This window comes from Lagopus muta, chromosome 9 (genome assembly GCF_023343835.1).
Source record: "Lagopus muta isolate bLagMut1 chromosome 9, bLagMut1 primary, whole genome shotgun sequence".
NCBI classification, from domain to species: Eukaryota; Metazoa; Chordata; class Aves; order Galliformes; family Phasianidae; genus Lagopus; species Lagopus muta.
The window spans coordinates 19,276,620-19,295,989 of NC_064441.1; the positions used below are offsets into that span (position 1 = coordinate 19,276,620).

The 19,370-nt window shown below is 51.2% G+C and overlaps 3 protein-coding genes across 7 annotated transcripts in view; 2 read left to right on the forward strand and 1 right to left on the reverse strand.

Annotated features, from left to right (window-relative positions):
• The window catches only part of PAK2 (p21 (RAC1) activated kinase 2), a 37,792-nt gene extending 35,108 nt beyond the window's left edge, over window positions 1–2,684 (forward strand). For all 5 annotated transcript variants that reach the window (XM_048954674.1, XM_048954671.1, XM_048954672.1 and 2 more), the window contains one exon: window positions 249–2,684. In XM_048954674.1, coding sequence (XP_048810631.1) covers window positions 249–335 — 87 coding nt within the window. In that variant the 3' untranslated portion in view covers window positions 336–2,684. The remainder of the gene's footprint in view (window positions 1–248) is intronic.
• A 3,972-nt stretch (window positions 2,685–6,656) lies between these two features.
• LOC125697667 (aquaporin-12-like) lies at window positions 6,657–8,040 on the forward strand. The gene is made up of 3 exons (XM_048955161.1): window positions 6,657–7,423; window positions 7,616–7,732; window positions 7,862–8,040. The coding sequence occupies exons 1-3, from the start codon at window positions 6,820–6,822 to the stop codon at window positions 8,038–8,040; spliced, it is 900 nt and encodes a 299-aa protein (XP_048811118.1). The 5' UTR covers window positions 6,657–6,819.
• Window positions 8,041–9,912: 1,872 nt separating this feature from the next.
• LOC125697723 (galactose-3-O-sulfotransferase 2-like) lies at window positions 9,913–18,807 on the reverse strand. Its single transcript, XM_048955259.1, has 4 exons — window positions 18,773–18,807; window positions 13,052–13,162; window positions 11,471–12,371; window positions 9,913–10,809 (listed from the first exon to the last, which is right to left on the reverse strand). Exons 1-4 carry the CDS (start codon window positions 18,805–18,807, stop codon window positions 9,913–9,915), a joined length of 1,944 nt encoding a protein of 647 aa, XP_048811216.1.
• Window positions 18,808–19,370: the final 563 nt, after the last annotated feature.

Sequence of the window (19,370 nt, forward strand, 5' to 3'; positions counted from 1 at the left end):
TGAGAGAAGGAATTTGAGCAGGAAGCCTTACTGGAAAGCAAAAGGCTGAGACTGCTTTGGGAAGAGGAGGGATGATTAAATGCAGGCTATGAGTGCTACGAGCCACTCGGTCTGTTCCTTTAGAAGCACTGGTAATATTTGCACTGCTTTCTGTATCTCAGGATGGAAAGAGCTGTATGAATGCGTGCCTTACACTGGCTTTTTAAACTGTCTTTCACTAATTTACTGTGCTTCTTTCTTCCTGGCAGCATCCCTTCTTGAAACTGGCCAAACCTCTGTCTAGCTTGACGCCGCTGATCCTGGCAGCCAAAGAAGCAATGAAGAGTAACCGCTAACGTTATTGCCGTGGCCTACGTTTGGTTTTGTTTTGTTTTGTGTTTTTTTTTTACAAATCTTTTTAATATATGAAATTGTTACACTTCTGGTGGGAGGGAAGAGGTTTGCGGGTGGGATGGGGCGGGGGGAACATCTGCAAAAGGGAAGCAACTCTCATCCAGAAGACACCTGACATAAATTGTGGTGAATCTAGTGATCCCTTTCTGGGGTCCAGAAGGAATTGAGGACTGAATTACTGGCTTTTTTTTTTTTTACCCTTTTTCTCCTATATTTTTTTTTCTCCAGACAGCCCAGAAATGCCACTTAGCATGCCCAGGGTTTTAAGGGCTTTAATGACTTTACTGTAACAACTCCCATTCATTGTACCCTTGTGGGTGCTTTTAGTACTTGAATGACCGATTCAAGCTTTCAGAGAGCAGCACTAATGTAACCAGCTGATCTCTTTCATTCTCCTCTTCCTCCTCTCTACCTGTAAGTTGCTCTGGTAAGCTCCCAAATGACAAGATTCATGGCAAATGTGACTGATGTGAAGGTACATCTTGCCCCTTCTTCCTTATACAAATTAGCTGTCACTCAGCTGTTTAATCAATAGTGGGGCTACTCAAGAAATCACAACATGAGATATATTTTGCTTTTTAAGACGTGTGGAGAGAGGGGGAAGAGAAGTATCCAGATGCTTTTCATGTGCCTGTGCTCTGTGGACTATTAATCGAAGATGTGGCTACTTTGTAGAAACCTCATGATTGGTCAAGTCTTTGGATGTCGGTTTATGGATATGTAGGTAAGGGTCAGATAGTTTATTTATGATCAAATGATCAGCTATAGTCAGGGCAAGAAAACAATTCCAGCTGTCTTCCTGTGTGTTCTTTTTCCCATTAGACTTGCTGGCCAGAAGCTTAAGGGGTATTTTGCTTGGTGTGGTGGGTGGTTCAAAAACATGTATTGCATCTGTGCTCTGACTTGGGCTTTGGAAGTTATGCTGGTGCCTTTGACTTTTTACTTTACATTTTCTTTCTTGTATCAAATACATTTTTGTATATGTTGTAATTTTTTCCCCCAAGCAAGTAATGCATCAAAGTATGGAGTTGTCAGAATTTAAGTATTAGAGCTATTTTTTTCCAGTTTTGTATGTGCTCTGTTCGTATTAACGAAATGAAAACAAGTCATCAGATCTGAGGACACTGAAGATGCAGGTTTTCTCAAACAGAAGATTACAAACACCTGGAAATGCCAAAATGCTGTTCTGAGAAGAAGGAGGCTGAGACAAGAGAGCAGTGCCTTCAGACATCCACGGGGCTTATTTAGCTGGCTGGTTTGAAGCTGAAGAGACTTGGTGCATCATCACACTGACCCTTTCTCAATGCAAGAAAAAGTGCCTCCCTTTGAGGGACAGTGAGCGCCTTCAGTGACTGATTTCTTGGTGTGTCAATGGGGCAAGTGTAAAAGAGCCTGTGCCCCCAGCTTCTTTTAGTGCTACAGTCTATGCATTTCAACTTCCCAAACAGTTTAATGAAGAACTAACTGTAGTTACAACGTGCCAAATGATTCTGTGAATGAGTAACTGTTACTTTACTGGGATTTTATCACTTTTGCAGTGGGCAGGACCTGGGATGGATAGGGTTATTGCTGGGTATTAACAGAGGACCCTGAGTAAAATTTGTACACACCTTTACAAGCGTTGCTGGCAGGAGCTAGAAGTCATTTTCAGATAATTTTGTACAGAGAGAGAGAGAAAATTAAGTCTTGGGGACTGTAGCCAAGGTATGAGGAAACTCAGAGCTGAGAGCAGCCAGCCAGAACTGCTGAGCCTGCGTCTGTTGGGGAGGGAAGGTGAGCAGGACTACGGTCCCAAAATGTTGGCAGTGACTCACCAGCTTCCAGGAGATGGCTTTGTGCCACCAGGTGCCTTACTGTGCAGGGATCTGCAGTGCCACCACTCAGTGTGTGTTCTGCTCTTTTGTGGTAGGAACCCAAGTACGTTACGGTAACTGCGCCGCCGGAGGACAAAATCTCTCTAGTTGTATGGGCGAGAATAGCTGTGGTTTTGAGTTGCAGATAGCGTCTTATTCCAGGCAGGTAAATCTAGGTGCATTTCCCAGGCAGAACGTATTGCAGGCCGTGGTTGCTGTAAACACTAGAATGGCATTGCTCTTGGTTTGAATGCGTCTGGCTTCCTGGTCAGTGAAGTAGCAAGGAAGCTTGGCTAAGGAAAAAACCTGTCTTATTGATGATTCCCTCTTTGTCCATTGCTGGCAATGGACTTTGTGAAACTCCTTGTGCCAGAGTTAAGGTGGGAGCTTTTCTTTCTTTTTTCTTCTTTTTTTTTGTTTTTAATCTTTTTTTTCTTTGATGGCACAGTCTAGACAGTAAGATAAGTATAACTTGTGATAAATTTAGAATTTTTTAAATAGAAAAAAAAAACGCGAGATCATAAGTAATTTTAACTTATTAGTTCACTTTTATTGATGAATGAGAACGGTTTTAAACTTGTATTATGAAAATTGTCCAATTTAGTCTACTTAGGAGGTGGTTTCCAAGCTTACAGCCATCCTAGCAAACAAGACTTAGCCCGGCCCCAGAGTTACAAAACATATCTTGATGCTTGCTGGAATGGTGTTAGCTCTGAGTTGAGGAGTGCTGCAAGGTGGGGTCAGAGATGAGCTGGGAGAAGGGGAGAGCCATGGGGGGGTTGCTGTGCTCTGCTTTTGTGTGTCTGGGGGTTTCTCTGCCAACATCAGCTGCGTGTCTGCGAAACAAGGATGCGAGCCGTGCTTTTTTCCCCTGAATGGAGATGAGCATTTGTCAGACTTGCTGCTGCTCCACTTGGCTAACGCAGACAAACAGAACAGCCAGAGTTTGAGTGGATGCTGAAAAGGAAGAGTTTGCTTTAGGAAGCGCTGGGGTTCCCACATGCCTCGCTCTCTCGGGTGCAGAGCAGCACCCCAGGTTGGCCTGTTCATCCAGCGCGTGTGCCGTGTGTGTGGGATGCCCTGTGGTCAGGGTGACTCGCTGGGCAGCTCGAGGCTGGGATGCACGTGTGCAGGAAAGGTGCAACTCTTGGGGTCTCTGTTACCGTGGAACAAAGCGGGTTGTGCGTGGGAAGCAGCCGTGGTGCTGGGAGCGCTTTGAGTGAGGCAGCTCCTGTGGTGGAGGGTGGCTGGGGGAGCCAGAAGGCTGCTAAAGTCTCTCCAGCTGGTGTTAAATACGCGTCTCTGGTCCGTTTTCCCTCTGTCCCTCACACTATCAGTGGAAATGGAAGTGGGTGCAAGCTTTCTCTTTATTTTTTTAACTGTCTTCAGATTTTAATGTTGCCTTTTGTGTAATTTAATCCCATTATGTTATTTAATTGTTACTGCAATATTAACTACTGTATTTGTTGACTTTGTTTAATAACTGTTCTTTCAGGGCTAGAAATAAACTTCTAAAAAAAATAAATCTATTTCCTCCCTTTCCCTGTGCCTTCTAAGACAAGAATAGCTGGAAAGAGTAAATGTTTGGGGGTCTTTAATGAGATTAGCAGAATGTGGTGGTTTGTAATTGAGCTTTAATGGTGGCGGATGTAATTTTATGCTATAGTAGCCTGTTCTGTTTCTTTTTCAATGTTATTACTCAGCAGCTTCACATGCACCTATCCCTGCATGCTGCACCTCCTGCTCCGTGCTCTGGAGTAGCGTATGGGAGAGAGGAGCTCTTCATCCATCACTGAAGAGAGATCCTGTGCTCTGTTTGCAAGTGGAGCAAAGCAGCAGCCTAGCTGGTCATCACTGCATCTTCCACTATTGCTCACACTTGTGGTTGGGATCATGAAAATGCAGGCCAGTTAAAGAAGAGGACATTGAAATGAGCTTCTCCTGGGCTTAGGATTGGGTCAGTTGAAACCTGGATGATGTTTCTGGCTTGGCTGTGGATTTCAAAGTACCACACTGTGCATTTCCCGTGTGTTGTTGGGAAATCACCTTGTTCCCTTTCTCACGTTATGTGAACCTTGCTCATACTGTTGACAGGGGAAAGTGAAGAAACAGTCTGACTTTGGAAATGTTTTCAGCCAGACGTAAGAAATGCTCTTAACTGATGTTAGCATTGATTTATGGTGGAAACACCTGACAGGAGGAGAGAAGGTGCTTTGCAGAACTAATTCAGCTGGAGATTGGCACTTAAGTTGCTTGGAGGTGAGCAGGATTTTGGCTTGGTTTTGGTTTGCACAGGTTGAAACTTCCTTATCCCTGCTTGATAAATCCAAGTGAGGATTGTAAGAACTTGTTTTTCACTTTTACACGTGGCCTTGACTAAAAGCAGCAACCACCCATTGTTTGGTCATCAGTTCTTTACCTGTTGGATATTTTAATTGCTGTGCATCAGGTTAAAGCTGTAAAGTTGGGGAAGATGTCTTGCAGTTCAGTTGCAATGGATTAAAGCACAGAGCCACACCAGCAGCATGCTTGTTAAACAGGATGGTTGAAAAACAAACTTCACTTCCAGTGAGAGTTTCCTGCAGTGCCGTGAGGAGCAGCGCTGGGTTTTGCTGTGCTTCGTGGGACTGGTGGACAAACACAGCGCCCTGCATGCTCCCAGCAACCTGCACTGCTGCATTTCTCCTTGTTTTTGCAACCTGCACTTTGCTATGAAGATTGTTTGTAGTGAAAACAACCGTCCCAGCAGTATCTTGCAGACCTCAGTCGTGTGGGAACGGGATGTGAGATGCAAGCTCAGCTAAACTATTGGCTGTGCAGAGGAGGAGGGTTTCTTGAAGATCTCCCCTTACTTTGAGCTATATGGAAACTTCTCAAACAAGTAACAACAGTGGATTTTCTCCTTACAGTCTGTGGCAAGGGAGAAGAGCAGCAGAGGTAGAGCTTCTCATGCTGTTGTTCCCCCACTGTAGTGGTGGCATTGCTTTTTCCCTTTCCTACCCACCTGTTGGTGCCTGCAGGGAGAACATCTTCCAGCACATCGTAACTGCATTTCAATTGATTGTATTGATCTGATTACTGAAACAGGCTGGACTTAATGAGAAAATTAATCGTTAAGATAGGAAAAGTCAGGTCTAACCAAGTGATGTGGAGATGCATCAAGTGAGTAGGAGGCAGGATGGGACTGGAGGAGCAGAAGCAGCGCAACTCAGTGCCCAGCCTCGAGATCCTGGTGCTTTCTGAACAGCTCGAGAGCAATGAATCCAGCTTGCTACAACAGCACAGCAAAAGAGAAGATGCTGATGTGACATGGCAGCATGATGGCACCATGATGCGCAGCTGCTCTGTCAAGGCTGACTTAAGCATTGCACAGTTGCAGGATATGCCACAGTTATAGTTGCCATAGTTACAGATGGTGGGTGGGAAATCGGGTTTGGATATCTTGAGCGGTTCTTACAATGCTAGGATTTTCACTGAGCAAAAAATAAAGTTATGAGTCTTTTGAAGCATGTTTTCCCTTTCTGTATTTGGGCAGGGTGTGCTCATATTAGGCCAAAGGTGCACACTTGTGTTCTGTTGGGAGAAACAGGTTAAATACTGAATGCTGACGTGTTTTGAGGCAGGGTGACCGCAGCCTAACAGTTTTGGATAGGAGGGTTTGGAGGAGAAGTTGCTGACAGTGGCTTGGGCTTCCCAAGGTTCCCAATGCAAGCACCGTGTGCTGCCCTTACCAGGAAGCTTCCCAAAACCACCACTGGGTGAGCACCTGGGGCAATGAACGTCCTGAGGAAGGAAAGCAGCATTGGTTCTCATCATACAGGGACGCTTACCCCTGTGGTGAGGAGTGAGCTGCTGTTCCCACTGTCAGGATGGGAAATGTGGGCAGAACCCAAGAAGCACTGCCGTTATCTGGTGGTGACAGCAGTTCTGTCAATGCAGCTGGGAGAGAGATCCCATCCAGCAGAAATGTCCCTGCCACTAAAACCCACCTGTGGGCGCACACTGAGTGCAGCCAGTGCCAGCAGCACACACTGTGGGGTCCCAATGGCAACAAGGACAGGGAACAGTATGCCAGCCAGGCTCTCGTGTTGGCTGAAGGAAGGCTCTGCTGAGCCCTTGTGCACCCTAAATAGAGGTGCAGGGAAACCATGGAGTCAGCTTTGCTCCAGTTCTTGTTAAAAACACAGAGCTGGGGAACAAAGGATTTTTTTCTTTTTTGGAAGAGACCTGAAGAAATAGCCTGGAAGAGGCAGTTAGAGGGGAGCAGGGCTCAAATAGCTGAGCTGCATCCCAGTGCTTGGTAAATGGCACAGCAGCAGGCAGAGCTGGGTGCTGGAGCAGGAGGCAAGGATGGCAAGCAACACTTTGAAAGACCGGAGCAGCTTTGGGCAGCACTTGTCCCTGTGCCCCCTGCAGCTCACATGTGTGGCGTTTCCCAAAGCCTCCTGGCCGCTGGGCAGGTGCCACGTTTGCTTTTGCACGACCTTATAAAACAGAGGCTTGGAGGCTTTTCTGCTTCTCCCTGGGGGCTGAAAGCTGCGTGGCTCTGCCTCTCCCTCGTGCACCTTTCGCTATGGCCGGCCTGAACGTTTCCATCGCCTTTTTCTTCCTGGTGCTTGGCACGTGTGAGGTGTTCAGGCGGCTCTCCAAGAGGCTGCTGGCCCCGGGGCTGCTGGGGAGCCTGGCTGCAGAGCTGGCTGGCTCACTACAGCTGTGCTCGGGCTGCCTGGAGCTGAGGATGCTGCTGGAGATCGGCCCGTGGGGCGGCCTCGGCCCCGACGTGGTCCTGACTCTGCTCTTCCTCCTCTTTGCGGTTCACACCGCCGGCGCGAATGGAGCAGCTGCCAACCCCACCATCTCTCTCCAGGAGTTCCTTCTCTTCGAACACGGCTCCGTGGCTACTGTGGCCAAACTACTGGCCCAGTGTGCGGGTGCAGGGATGGGCTGGGCCCTCACCAAGCTCTACTGGTCCTGGGAGCTGACGCAGCTCCACCTCTTCCAGAACATCATGGCTTCTGAGTGCAGCTCCTCCATCCACACGTCCCCCCACCTCGGAGCTCTGGTGGAGGCCGCCTGCTCCTTCTTCTTCCACCTCGTCCTCCTCAGGACGCGCCGCAGCCCTGCCGTGTGCCGAGTGCCTGTCCTGGCAGCCACTGTCACCTTCCTGACCTACGTAGGTGAGTGCACCCCTTCCTTCCCCTGCAGCCTGGTTTATGGGGAGGAGCAGCCCCTCTTCCCTCCTGCAGGGCTCAAGCTGAGAGGAGATGACTGCTGCAACGTTTGTTTTCTACTTACTTTGGCGTCTGGGCAGCAGGTGGTGTGTTGGCACATGGCAGGATGCTGACAGCCCTGCTTTCCTCCCCATGCAGCCGCGCCGGCCACGGGAGCCTTCTTTAACCCTGCCCTGGCCACTGCCAGCACCTTCCTGTGCGCAGGGAGCAGCCTGCGGGACTACATCCAGGTGTACTGGCTGGGGCCCCTCACAGGTGAGCTGTGTCAGGAGTGGGTCCCACTGTCCAAATGCTTCCCAGCAAAGAGCTGACAGCCCTTCTGGGTCACTGTAAGCCTCGTGTAGTGAGGGTGCATGCACACGAGAAGGCACGCTCTCGTTTCAGGGATGCTCGCCGCCCTCTTGCTCTACCAAGGCAACATCCCAAGGTTCTTCCAAAAAAACCTGCTGTATGGCCAGAAGAGCAAATACAAGATACCCAAGGCCAGGGTGACGCATGCAGAAGATGGAGAGCAGCGGCAGATGGGGAAAGGAAAGAAGAGCAACCCAACGCCTCGTGCCTGAGCCCCTCTGCTGGGAGCAGTTCTGGCATGGAGCATTTTGTACACCCTAAAAGCCTACAGTGCCAGTTGTGGGGGGGAAACTAATGTGTTTGCAGAAATTACTGGTTGTCTGGTGTACGCAGGAAGCTTGCAGAAACTCAGGACCATTGCGTGGGCATGCTTGGGCAACTCCCAGGTGGTTGCATCATGCCATGTTTGAAATAATCCGTGTGCATCTCTTACAGCCATAAAAACAGTGTAATAAGTCTTGGAGAGTTGGGATGAGGAGGAAACTATCTGTAATGTTTGGCATTATTTGAGCTCAACCGAGGTCCCTGAATCGCACAGCTCAGGGACACGTCTTTAACATACTCTGAAATTCACAGCAGCAGGGCACAGCACGCCCTGCTCCCCCAGTGTGATTCTTAGCCTGTGTTTTGCATGCAGCTGGCAGCTGCAAGGTGACGATAATGGGTTCATAAAGCGTCTTTGGTTAAAATATGTGGCTCTGGTATGCGGTGCAGGTGGGTGTTTGCATGCAGACCCCCCCAGTCCCAGCCCTGGGCTGCTCTCTGTGGCTATGTGAAATGTCTCTGCTAACACAGTGCTCTGTGAAATAAACGTTACAGTTGGCACTAAGGCAAGTGGTGTCATTCCTCCAGAAATTGAAGAAATCTGCTTGGGGAAAAGGGAGGGAGATTTTTTTCTTTCCCAGCATCTCTGGATGTGGAATTCCTGGTGACCTTCATGGGAGCTCAAGCATGGGCTGAAGGAGACCTGCTCCTTCCTTCAGCAGGAGGCAGGATCCAGCCCTGATTAGCTGAGAGGCAATCAGAGTAACGAAGCGGCACCCAGCTGCAGTGATAGTGACAGATGTGGGTTTGGTACCCAGGTGTGTGGTGTGCCCTCCCCTACTCTCCTGCTGGACACAGAGACCCTCAAGGTTCCCTGTCCAATCGGTTGTGGGGAACTCAGATCCTCCACCTGTTTTTTTTTCTGAGCAACTTTTGGTTTGGAAATCGTGCAGAAAATGGGGCAGTTTCAGGATCTCTCCATTTTGATCAAGATGAAAAATCCTGATTTGTACTGAGGTTATTTCAGATCTAAGCTATGGAGCCTAGAGCAAAGACACCGAGGCTCTGGGTAAGCGTTTAGGGATGGGGTTCATTTATTGTCTGAACTGATTTGCTGGTCCTGCTTTTTCTTTGAGTGCCTCACCATGACTGATGCTTGTATTTTTTTCCCTGGGCAGACATGGAGCACTCCTAGAGCTGCTCCAAGCAGAGGGCTGGGATGTCTGGCTCATGTCTGGCTCTGGCTCATGCAACCCTTTTGTTTTTCCATGGAGGTGTCTTTTTGTTGGGCTGCTGAGATCATCAACCATAATGAAGGGGAGTTTAATAGGAGTGACAGTGAACACTGTTGTTTTTAATTAAGAGGTTGCTCCCCCAGCATTGAGGCACGGTGGAGGAGAGATGCAGCTGGACAGACAGAAGCGTTCCCGAGGTGTAAATGAAGCCCTGATGGACAGCCTGGCCCCTTCACCACCTCCAGCTGCAGCCTGTTTTGCCTCCTGGCATCGTGACAGCTTAGTGTCCCATTTCTGCTGAGTCCTCTCACTGTGAGACAAGCAGCCTCAGTGCTGCCATCCTCATTCTCTGCATCCCCTCCTCCTCCTATGGAGGCTGGGGTTCGTCCTTGCTGGCTCAGGAATGACCTCAGAGGAGTCCAAGTGAGGTAAGTCCTTAGGCCCCCCGTGGGGCCTGCTCTAGGGGCTCTGCAGACCTCATATCCCACCTGAGCTGCGCCATGGCAGCAGTGACCCCAGAGCCCAGGGGTGGGTGGTTGGCCGGCCTCAGCTGAGGGAGCTGGAGAACGAGGCCGGGATGGGGGCTCAGTGCCGGGTGCCCTCCAGCCTGTACCGCACGGCTTTACCCTGCTGCATGCCCTGCAGCGAGGGAGCGAGCTGAGGGGGCTTCTGGAGGGGTCTCTGGGGGGTATTCTGTGGGGGATTTGGGGGAAACTGCTTCTTGTAGAGAGCAGTGCTGTACTGCAGCTCTGGGGTCACCAGGCGCCGGCACATGCGCTCCGTCGCCTCGTCCAAGCCCTGCTTGAGGTTATAGCCCAAGATCCTGGCGTTGCCATACTGCAGCGGCCTCAGGGAGGAGTCCTTGATGTCCTTTGGGCCCACGCTGCCCGTCCCTTGCAGGCAGGTCCTCGCCAGCTCCGCTTGCCTCTGTCGCAGCGCCCTGACCTCACGCCACATGCGCTCCCTCCCGATGTCCCGCTCGATCCTCTCCCAAAAGGTCCTATTGAAGTGGGTGTAGATTTCCCAGTCTAGCCTGTTCCAGGCCTTTATCTTCTCAGCTATGATGCTAGAGAGCGGGGACCTGGTGCTGCTGTCCCTGCTGTTGAGCGGGAAGGACACGACGCTGTCCAGGTCCCAGCACAGCGTCTCCTTCAGCAGCACCATGGACTCATCAAAGTACTCTGAGATGAGCAGCAAGTCAAAGGACGCCTCGATGGCTCTCAGCATTAAGTTCACCCTCTTGGCCGTGACCTCCGCGTCGGGGTTGAAGCCGAAGTCAAAGGTCATGAGGTTCCTGGCGTAATGGCTGTCACCGGCCTTGGGGTCGTAGAAGCGGTAGGGCTGGCTGAGGAACTCCTCCAGGCTGCGGGCGCGGGAGAAGGCTGACGTGCCCTTGTAGTACACGAAGGAGGACTCCATGAGCTGCACGGGGTTCCTCAGGATGGAGAAGTAGACGGCTGTGCTGGGCACCACTTTCTGTACCTGCAGAGAGAGAGAAAAAAAATGGAGTTTTAAAGGTGGGGCAGGGTAAAGGGACCTGCTTGCTGGAAAAGCAGAAAGGGTTTCATCAAGTTTGTCTACAGAAGCCCACAGGAGATGAGCAAGGAGGGCCATGAAGATGCTCAGAGGGCTGGAGCACCTCCCCCACAAAGACAAGCTGAGGGAGGTGGGCTTCTTCAGACTGGAGAAGAGAAGGCTGCAGGGAGACCTTGTTATGGCCTTCCATCGTTCGAAGGGAGATTGTGAACAGGAGGAAAATCAACTCTTTGCATGGGTAGACAATGAAGAAGAGGAGGAAATGATTTTAAACTAAAGGAGGGGAGATTTAGATTAGATATCAGGGGAAGGTTTTTCCCTGAGAGAGTGGTGAGGCCCTGGCACAGTCTGCCCAGGGAAGCTTTGATGCCCCATCCCTGGAGGTGTTCAGTACCAGGTTGGATGAGGCCATAAGGAACCCGATCTAGTGCTCCATCTAGCAGTTGGTGACTCAGCCTATGGCAGGGGATTGGAACTAGATGATCTTTGAGGTCCCTTCCAACTCAAGCTGTTCTACAACTCTGTGATCTTTGAACGCCTCCATGCTTTCCTGGTACCCCACCTTGCTCCTGCCCCACACCCAAGGCCCGGAGGCTGTGCCCCTTACCTCGGGCCGCAGGAAGCGCATGTGGTGGCACAGTATGTTGAACTGAGGAGGCTTCTTAGGGGAGAAGCCCTGCACGAACCTCGCCATGAAGTGGTGTGGGTAGAAGAGCTGGTGGCCGCCCCTGAGTGGGAAGGCAAAGGTGAGGTTGTGCATCTCACCAAAGCGGAAGAGGATGTTCATGACAGTGCTGCTGGCGCTCTTGTGGACCTTCAGGAAAACGATGTTGGTCTTGGGTTTGCACACCTTCTGAAAGAAGGCGTCTTCTACCTGCCCACCATCCCCCAGGGCCATCACATCTGTAGAGATTTCTGTCCAGCTCGGGAGCAGTCCTCCTTCCAGCTCTGTCCTGTACAAGTCATCTGCCCTCAGGAGCTGAGCTGTATTGAGCACGGGGTGTTTGACGGAGTCACCCCAAGGTTGGGGTGGAGAACCCATGGCTCGATGCTGAGGTGGGCTCTGCAACGTCACCCGCATCATCTGGGGTGGTGTTATTTTCTTGTGCTCCTCTGCAGCAATGCTGTTTGTGAAGAGGACATCAGTATCTCCTAGAGCTGTGGTGGCACTTTCAGGAACATCTGGAAATATATCCCCTGTGCTTGCTTTTCTGGGGCTGGAGAGTTGGGATTTCAGCTGCGGGGCCGAAAGATGGGCTTTCATCTTGCTGCTCTCTGCAGGCTGCCAAGCCCAGTGAACCTCTTGTTTGTCTGGGCTGCTCTGCTGTGGTGTCACCCGTCTGTAGTAAAGGTGCATCTGGAAACCACGCCGCGTGTTCTCAGAGGGCTGCCTGTATGGGTGATCATCCTCCCTTGGCATGCCGTGGCTCTGGAGGACATAGTCAGGGCTCTCCTGGCTGTGGTCTGTGTTCTGCTGCAGGGCGTGCTCCAGCTCACAGTGACAGTTCCTGCAAAAGGGTGAAGATGAACTGGCAGCAGGAGGTATGGGATCCCTGCTAGGAGCACTGAGTGTGCTGTTGGGCTGAGCTGGGGCAATGGCCAGGTTGCTCTGTTTTCTGCTGTCTGGGAATTGCCCTGCCCTCCACTGTTCTCCACAAGTGTATGGGGAGCTTCTCCTGCCCGCTGCAGGAAGAGTAGCCACCAGTCCTATGGGAGTGGGGCTGCTGGTAATCAACTCAAAGGAGCAGGGGAGGGAGGGAGCATGCAAGGAGGGCAGCTCCTCTGCAGCCGTCCCAAAGCAATGCTACTCTTTCTCTATTCGGGGTGGGCAGCGCTGCTGCTGGATGTAGAACTTAATCACGTGGCACGACCAGCCTGGCAGGTCGGGTTGGATGCAGGATGTGAAGGTCTTTCAACATCAACATTGCCATGCCCTGCTGCACTGGAGGAAAGGAGCAAAGCCTGCATCCTGCAAAGTTCTGAGGCCAGACAAGACAAAGCCTGGAGCAGCCTTGTTTGACCTCAGATGTTCTGAGCAGGATGTAGGGGTTGGATGAGAGAGCCCCAGTGGAGTTGTTTCCCACCCAGATTTTCCTGTGCTCTTGGTTGGGTGTGTTTTAACCCCTGTCAGTCATTGGTGAAGGGCTGGAGGATGAGGTGCAGGTTTGCCCTTCTATCTGGGACATACCTGGTAGGCTGCAACTTCTCCACAACTTGAAACGAGACCATGAGGAGGATGAGGAGGCTGAAGGAGACCCAGAGGCGACCTGGCTGGCACCTGTATATTGCCTTCAGGTTCCTGCAGGGAAGCAGACATTTCAGACTACTCATTGCATCACGTGGAGGAAGAAATACATTAGGCACAAGGCAGAGGGAAAAGAGACCTCAAGGCTTCCACGCGACATCCATCAGAAATTAGTTGTCTTCTGTTTATTTTTTATTTATTTTTATCTAGCTTTAAGGTCATTTTCCATGGGTGGAAGAGGTGTCGAGACAGCGATAACCAATGGACATCAACAGCTGTGCTTGAGTAGTGGAGCCTAGTGGAAATTTCCAGCCAGGACACAGATATCACACCAAAAGGTAAACAGTGATAACTGTAAAGCTGCTTGGCTGCTCAGGGATGCCTTGCCAGCATGGCTTTAACAACGGGAGCAGGCACTGCTCACACTCAGCCCTGCCTGGCCGAGAGATGTCTGGTCCCTTTCTATAAACAAAGAGGAGAAGCTGTTTCTTCCCTACCTTCTGTTTCTCTCGGCTCTTGCTGAGATCTGCTATGGGGCCACATTGAGCATGGGCACCTCCAGGTCCTGGAAAGCTTTTTTGTGCTGCTCACAAGGCTTGGTGGAGCTGGATCTCGATGCTAACTTTACCAATGGGGAATCGGTGAGGCAGCCGGAGGGCTGAGCTTCCTGGGGAAAAGATCATTTTGCACTGCGCTTCTGCTGATGACTACCTGGCGACCTGTCGTTGTGTAATGAGGGCTGGTTTGTGCTGAGGACCTGGTGAAATCCTCTGCTGTGGGTGGGAATGCTGCTGGAGAGGCTGTGTGCTGCTCTGTGGTCTCTGCTGAGCAGGGAGTGGAGGGTTCCAGGGCGGCAAGATGAAGGCACTCAGAAGCTGCACTCTAATCCTCATTCTTCGGCACTGTCCACATCCTTTATCAGTGGGCAGTTTTGGACAAGGGGCCTGAAACTGTGCACAGACCTGGTGGTCCCAGAGCTGCTGGGAGAGGGATGCTGGGTGCCCTCCCTGCTCCAGTGACCGGTGGTGACAGGCACAGAGCTTTGAAGTGATCACACGAATCCCATTGATTTGGGTTTGCCATTAAACTGACTTTGTTCCAGAAAAACAAAATCAAGTGTAGCGACTAACTGTAATTTGCTTCCAGTGGTTGTGCACTGCTTCAAACAAAGGCATGGTTCTGCTTGGATCTCAGCTCACTGGGTTGAAATGATAAGTTTTTGGGATGTTTTTACTATCTAAAGCATTTAGGACAGTAAAGCTTGATGGAAGACACATACTTGCAAGCATGGTGAGCAAGCTTGCTGCCACCAGCACAGCCTCCCCAAAACTTGGTGACAACCTGCATGTACCCATGGCCACCTCACTGTCTGGGGCAGGAGCTCAGTAAGGGCAGAAACACCGGGCTCAGGTGGTGGGTCTGAGCCCCGAAAATGAAGAGGCAGAAGTCACTGGCTGTGGAGCACAGACTAAATTGCAGATTCTTCAACAGGTTTGATGCCATCTGGAACAGCAGGCTTGGTGATGCTGCAGCAGTGCAGTGCTTCCTTGCAAACGGTGCTGCTCATGCATGTGTGCTTCATGCAGATTGACTTCTGGGTTTGCTTCCACTGTGCTCCCCAGGTGGCACCAAACTTTCACCATACCTGTGAAAGATCTGGGCTCAGAGCTGGCTGCCTTTTTGGAGGTGACTGAGCAAGTGGTTCCAAATACGCCATGCGTTGTGGCCATTTTCAGTCTGATTGGGCCTGCACAAAGGCAGGGTGCTTCCTCCAGGCTGCTTACTTGGGATCAAGGAGCGCACAGTGGGGAAGGAGGAGCTGTGGCAGTGGAGATGCTGAGGAGCTGCACTAAAGGCAGCAAAACCAGGATAGAATGGGACACGCAGGACTGCTATGCATATGCTGTAGGTGCATAGGGAAAGGCTGTCCTGCCCTGAAGCGCTCTCTCCCAGCAGGAGGGCTGCCCATGGGCACTGCACTCAAGTCCAACCTCATCTAGGCTGCTCCTCACACATCTTTCCAAAACGGAGCCTCCCCAGGAGCCCACCTTGCTTTGAGTGCGTTCATTGTGTTTGCTGTTTGCAAACGGCATTACAGGGCCTTTCAGAAGATGCTGTTCCTGTCTAGCACATGGAAGAAATGCTGTGCTTGGTGGCTTTGCAGGAAGAGAACTTGCTGTCACCCCAAACTTCCCCACATTTTACCATTCCCACCACTACTTCCATCTCCAGCCATTCCGCAGCACAGAGGCACTGCAAGGACGTGACCTCTGGGTACAGTACAACCAGTGCTGAAGGAGATAACGCTGTAATTAATAGATAAAATTCCACTTACGTGATCAGGTACCTTCTGAATTTCAGCATGGTGAGCTGCAGCCCTGGCCGAGCAGCGGGTGCTTGCCGTTGGGTTAGCGCGGAGAGTCTGGCAGAGCAAACATGCAGAGCCTGGCTTGTGTGCCTGCATCTGGTGGCCCCTCCCTGGGTGCTGTCCCTCTGGTGCCCTGCTCTGCAGCGCCTGCCCCCGGCTCTGCTCCGGCTGGTGGCAATTTGCTCAGCCGGTCTTGGGGCTGTGGTGGCCCTCAGCAGTCCTTTGCACCGCGATGGGCAGGCTGACCAGGGATGGTAGGGTAGGAGTGGTGGTGCCACCTGTGTTTGTGTCCCTGCTGCCCTCCTTGGTCTCATCCAGGACCTCTGATGCTCTGTTTTCTCCCATCATGTGTTCTTGCTCTGCTCTTTGCAACTGATCTTTGCTCCTTTTTTTCCGTATCTTGTGTCCTTGCCTTCTTGGCAAAGTCGAGGGCAGACACAGCTTGTTCCTGAGTCCTCACCGTTGAAAACCACTGTATGATATGATCTCTGTGTCTGTACTGCGGGGAGATCCTGTGCAGACTGGGTTGTGTCTACATGGCTTGGAGGTCATCCTGCTCATCCCTGCTTCAGCCTGGCCTCCTGTGTTCCTCCTGAAGTCTTCACCCCCATACCAGGACTGTGCTGTGCCAGAATGAACAACAGCTGGACTCCCCTGCTTGGAAGCCAGTGCTTCCCAGTCCCAGTATAGCACTGGGTCAGCTTCTTGCTGGCTGGCGAGCAGTGCAAGACAAAGGAGAACCAGGAGGCTCTCTTCTATGACAAAAGTCCAGGTTCTCCTCCCTTTTCAGCAGCTTTTTCTCTGTACCCTTTCCTTTCAAGGCCCAGCATCCCACTCATCACCAGCAGGGACACAGCCACAATCCTGGGACCTGAGCCCAGACAGCAGGACCAGATGCTGCTTGCGTTTGGCCACCCAACACCTGAGGCAGTGGGAGTGAAGGATGTGATGTGTACCATAAGGGCCCTGGTGGTATGTGTTGTCCCCTCTCCTGTGGCCGTATGTCTCTGAGAGAGGCAGACAGACCTGTCTGAGGTCCCTTGTTCTTTAGTGACAGAAGGGCCCAGCTTGCTCCCTTCCCCCTCCTGTCATCTCTCCCTGGCACAGGCAAGCGCTGCCTCTCCCCGTTCACCTCATCAAAACCACAAGTTTGCTGTAGGGCTGCTGCGTTCTCCACCCATCCTGTGCTCCTGCTATCTGACGGGCTGGCAGCTTATCTCGGAGCTTGGGGCCAGGTGAGAGCTGTGGGCTCGCTGGGTGTGTGGATCAAACCCACTACTGCTATTGGGAACTCTGGATGGAGGGATGGAGCTTCTCTCCTCACGTGATCTGAGATGGTTGGGCCCATCTAGGGAGCCATGCTGTAGGATCAGCAGGACTGTAGGAGAGATCTTATTGCTGCAGGGCGTGGGGTATCCATTCCTGGCAGCATCCACGCAGACACGATGAGAGGAGAGGCTCATGAATGTGAGGGTGTCCAGGTTTGATCCTGCTCCTGTTGGAGTGTTTCTTCTTCCTGGACTTGTGGGATTTACTGCTGCTCATCTCAGCCATTTCCCTAAGGACAAAGCTATTTGTCCATCGTTGGGGACCCCACGAGAGTGCCAGTTTGGGGTTGTCATCCTGATCAGCACCTCCTCTATTCCTCTTTGCTGCTGTGCAGCCTCTTTCCTTGTCATGACCATACATCTGTGGAACAGAAACACCAAAGGGAAAGCCATCTGCTCTGCTGGGCTGGGCCAGGGGGGATGCTGGAGGGCTTATCCCAAGGTTATGGGTATATTGCTCCTTTGTTGGCAAGGGAGGCATCTCTGATCCAGTTGCTAACCTACACCTGGTGTTAGGGTGAGCAGCAATATGTGGGAAGGTGACCACTGCTGCGGTGGAGAGCACAGGAGACCCAAGCTGATATTTCCATCTCCTGGGGCTGGACTACTCAGCAAGCATTGCAGGGTGCTCTGTGAGGGCATTCCACAAGCCTCCCACCATTCCCTAGAGGTGTGAGGTGCATCACTAATACGTAACAAGGCCAGACAAGCCTAAGGCACTACTCATATCCTCTTCAAACAAACAGACAAAGTTTGAAAGGACCTTTTCATTCTCCTCAGACCCAGGTTTTATCAAGAGCCGATGACCAATCTTGCTCTCCTTCCCCTTCACAATGAGGCCAATGTGTTCGGAAGGGTGCGGTTTTGAGATACGGCAGAGCAGCTGGCATGGGTCTTGTTGCGAAGCTTGAGAACAAGCAATGGTTTTCCAGGCTCAACAGAAGGAGTAACAAAGCTTTGCTCTCCAGTTGGGATGCTGTTATGGTGCTGTGAAAGCAAGAAGTGGGAGAAAGGCCACCACTGCTCTCCAGTGCAGTGATTTCCCTTGTCAAACAAGGACAGGACTGATGTGCTTGCATGTGTTGGCAGGAGGGATGGGGATGTAGCCTGGAGAGTGCAGGCAGAAAGGGAGGTTTCTGTAGGAGTAGGCCTGGAGTCCCAGAGCAGATGAAGAAATGTTTTTTGGGACTTTGCCTGGCTTTTGGAAAAGACACTCTGGTGGTTCCTTTCAAACAAGCACCACTGGTTGCCTAACATGGAGCTCGTGGTTCATTGTGGTTTTACCTCCCTAATCAGAAGAGAGTGTCTGGCTGCTTGAAGAGGCAGCAGCAGTGTCAGTGGTGGGATGGTTTCCAAGAAGAGCCAAGTGATGCTGCAGAACACGGCAGAGCTGGTCAAGGTGTTTTTACCATTCCAGGTTGGCTAGAAAAAATTAAGATGAGCATTGCACACAGGAGCTGGGGGCTTCCTGGGGTGGAAGTGGCCTACAGAGCTTTCCTTATGAGGGAATGGAGAGCGGTGGAGCTCCTGCTGGAAATGGCTTCTTACTTTAAAGTCAAAGCAGAACCTGTGCAAAATAAAGGAAACCTGCTTTTATTGAAAAGAACTGGTCTGCCCTCCTTAAATGCCTTGAAGAGGGAAAAGCGTCATCAGAGTGCTACAGAGAAGCCATGTCCAGGGCTAGACTTCTCTTAGGAAGGACCAGGAGTAACGTTACTGAAATGCCTGAAGTTGGAGGTACCTGCCTTAAGGCTGTTGTTCCCTTGCCCCATTCAGGTACTTCAAAGACCTGGAGGTTGCTCCCACAAGGAGGAGTTGCAGAAAATACATCTGTTATTCAACTGGGACAGCATCTTTGCTTGAGATAGCTACCAAGTTGTATTTTCTGCAGTCTGTCACCACAACACTTGTGCTTCCCATGCTGCCTACCCCAGCAGCCTGCTGGGACAACCTTAAACCCGTTTTTACCTCTTGGTTTGGGTCTTGGTTTCCAGCTCTGCCATGCCTCCTCCCACCAGCAAGACATAGGTGAGCTGTGGCTAAGGGATGTGCTGTGCAGGACCTGCCTTTTCCAGTCACCAAAGCACGGCCTGAGCAGGAAACCATAGTCTTGAGGAATGCCATGAGGTCTTCATTATCCTGAATCTGAGAAGAGAAGAATTGTGTCTGAGTCCTGCATGCTGCTAAGACTGCTCTTGCTTTCATCATTTTGGTATTATTTTTCCCCTGTCTTAATTTCTTTCCTTTTTGTGTGTGCTTTACCAAAGTAAGGACTTGCCTGCATCATATCCTGCCTACCTGTGGTCACCCATTTGTACTCTGGTATCCTGAAGCTTGTTGGCCTTTGGGGGGGCAGCAGTGCTACGGGTCAGGTGGGCCCCAGTAGCATCACAGAGGGTGGACACCACGACCTGGGGTTTTCTTAGGTCTGCAGTCCATCCTGCAAAATCCCAGTGGGGGGAAACAGCCTTTTATTTTCCCCCCAACAACAAACTCTTTGTGCAGCGTTGTTTGCTTTTCAGCCCAGTTTCCAGACGGCTGTATTCATGAAAAGGCCCATGATAAT

Bases quoted from the DNA above. Each gene is read 5' to 3' on its own strand.
- LOC125697667 (XM_048955161.1), top strand. From the start codon at position 6,820: ATGGCCGGCCTGAACGTTTCCATCGCCTTTTTCTTCCTGGTGCTTGGC. The intron at 7,424-7,615 runs GTGAGTGCACCC...CTCCCCATGCAG, and splicing joins CACCTTCCTGACCTACGTAG to CCGCGCCGGCCACGGGAGCC. The intron at 7,733-7,861 runs GTGAGCTGTGTC...CTCTCGTTTCAG, and splicing joins CTGGCTGGGGCCCCTCACAG to GGATGCTCGCCGCCCTCTTG.
- LOC125697723 (XM_048955259.1), bottom strand. From the start codon at position 18,807: ATGGCAGAGCTGGAAACCAAGACCCAAACCAAGAG. The intron at 13,163-18,772 runs GTAAAAACGGGT...GCTTCCCTGCAG, and splicing joins ACCAAGACCCAAACCAAGAG to GAACCTGAAGGCAATATACA. The intron at 12,372-13,051 runs GTATGTCCCAGA...ACCCTTTTGCAG, and splicing joins GAGAAGTTGCAGCCTACCAG to GAACTGTCACTGTGAGCTGG.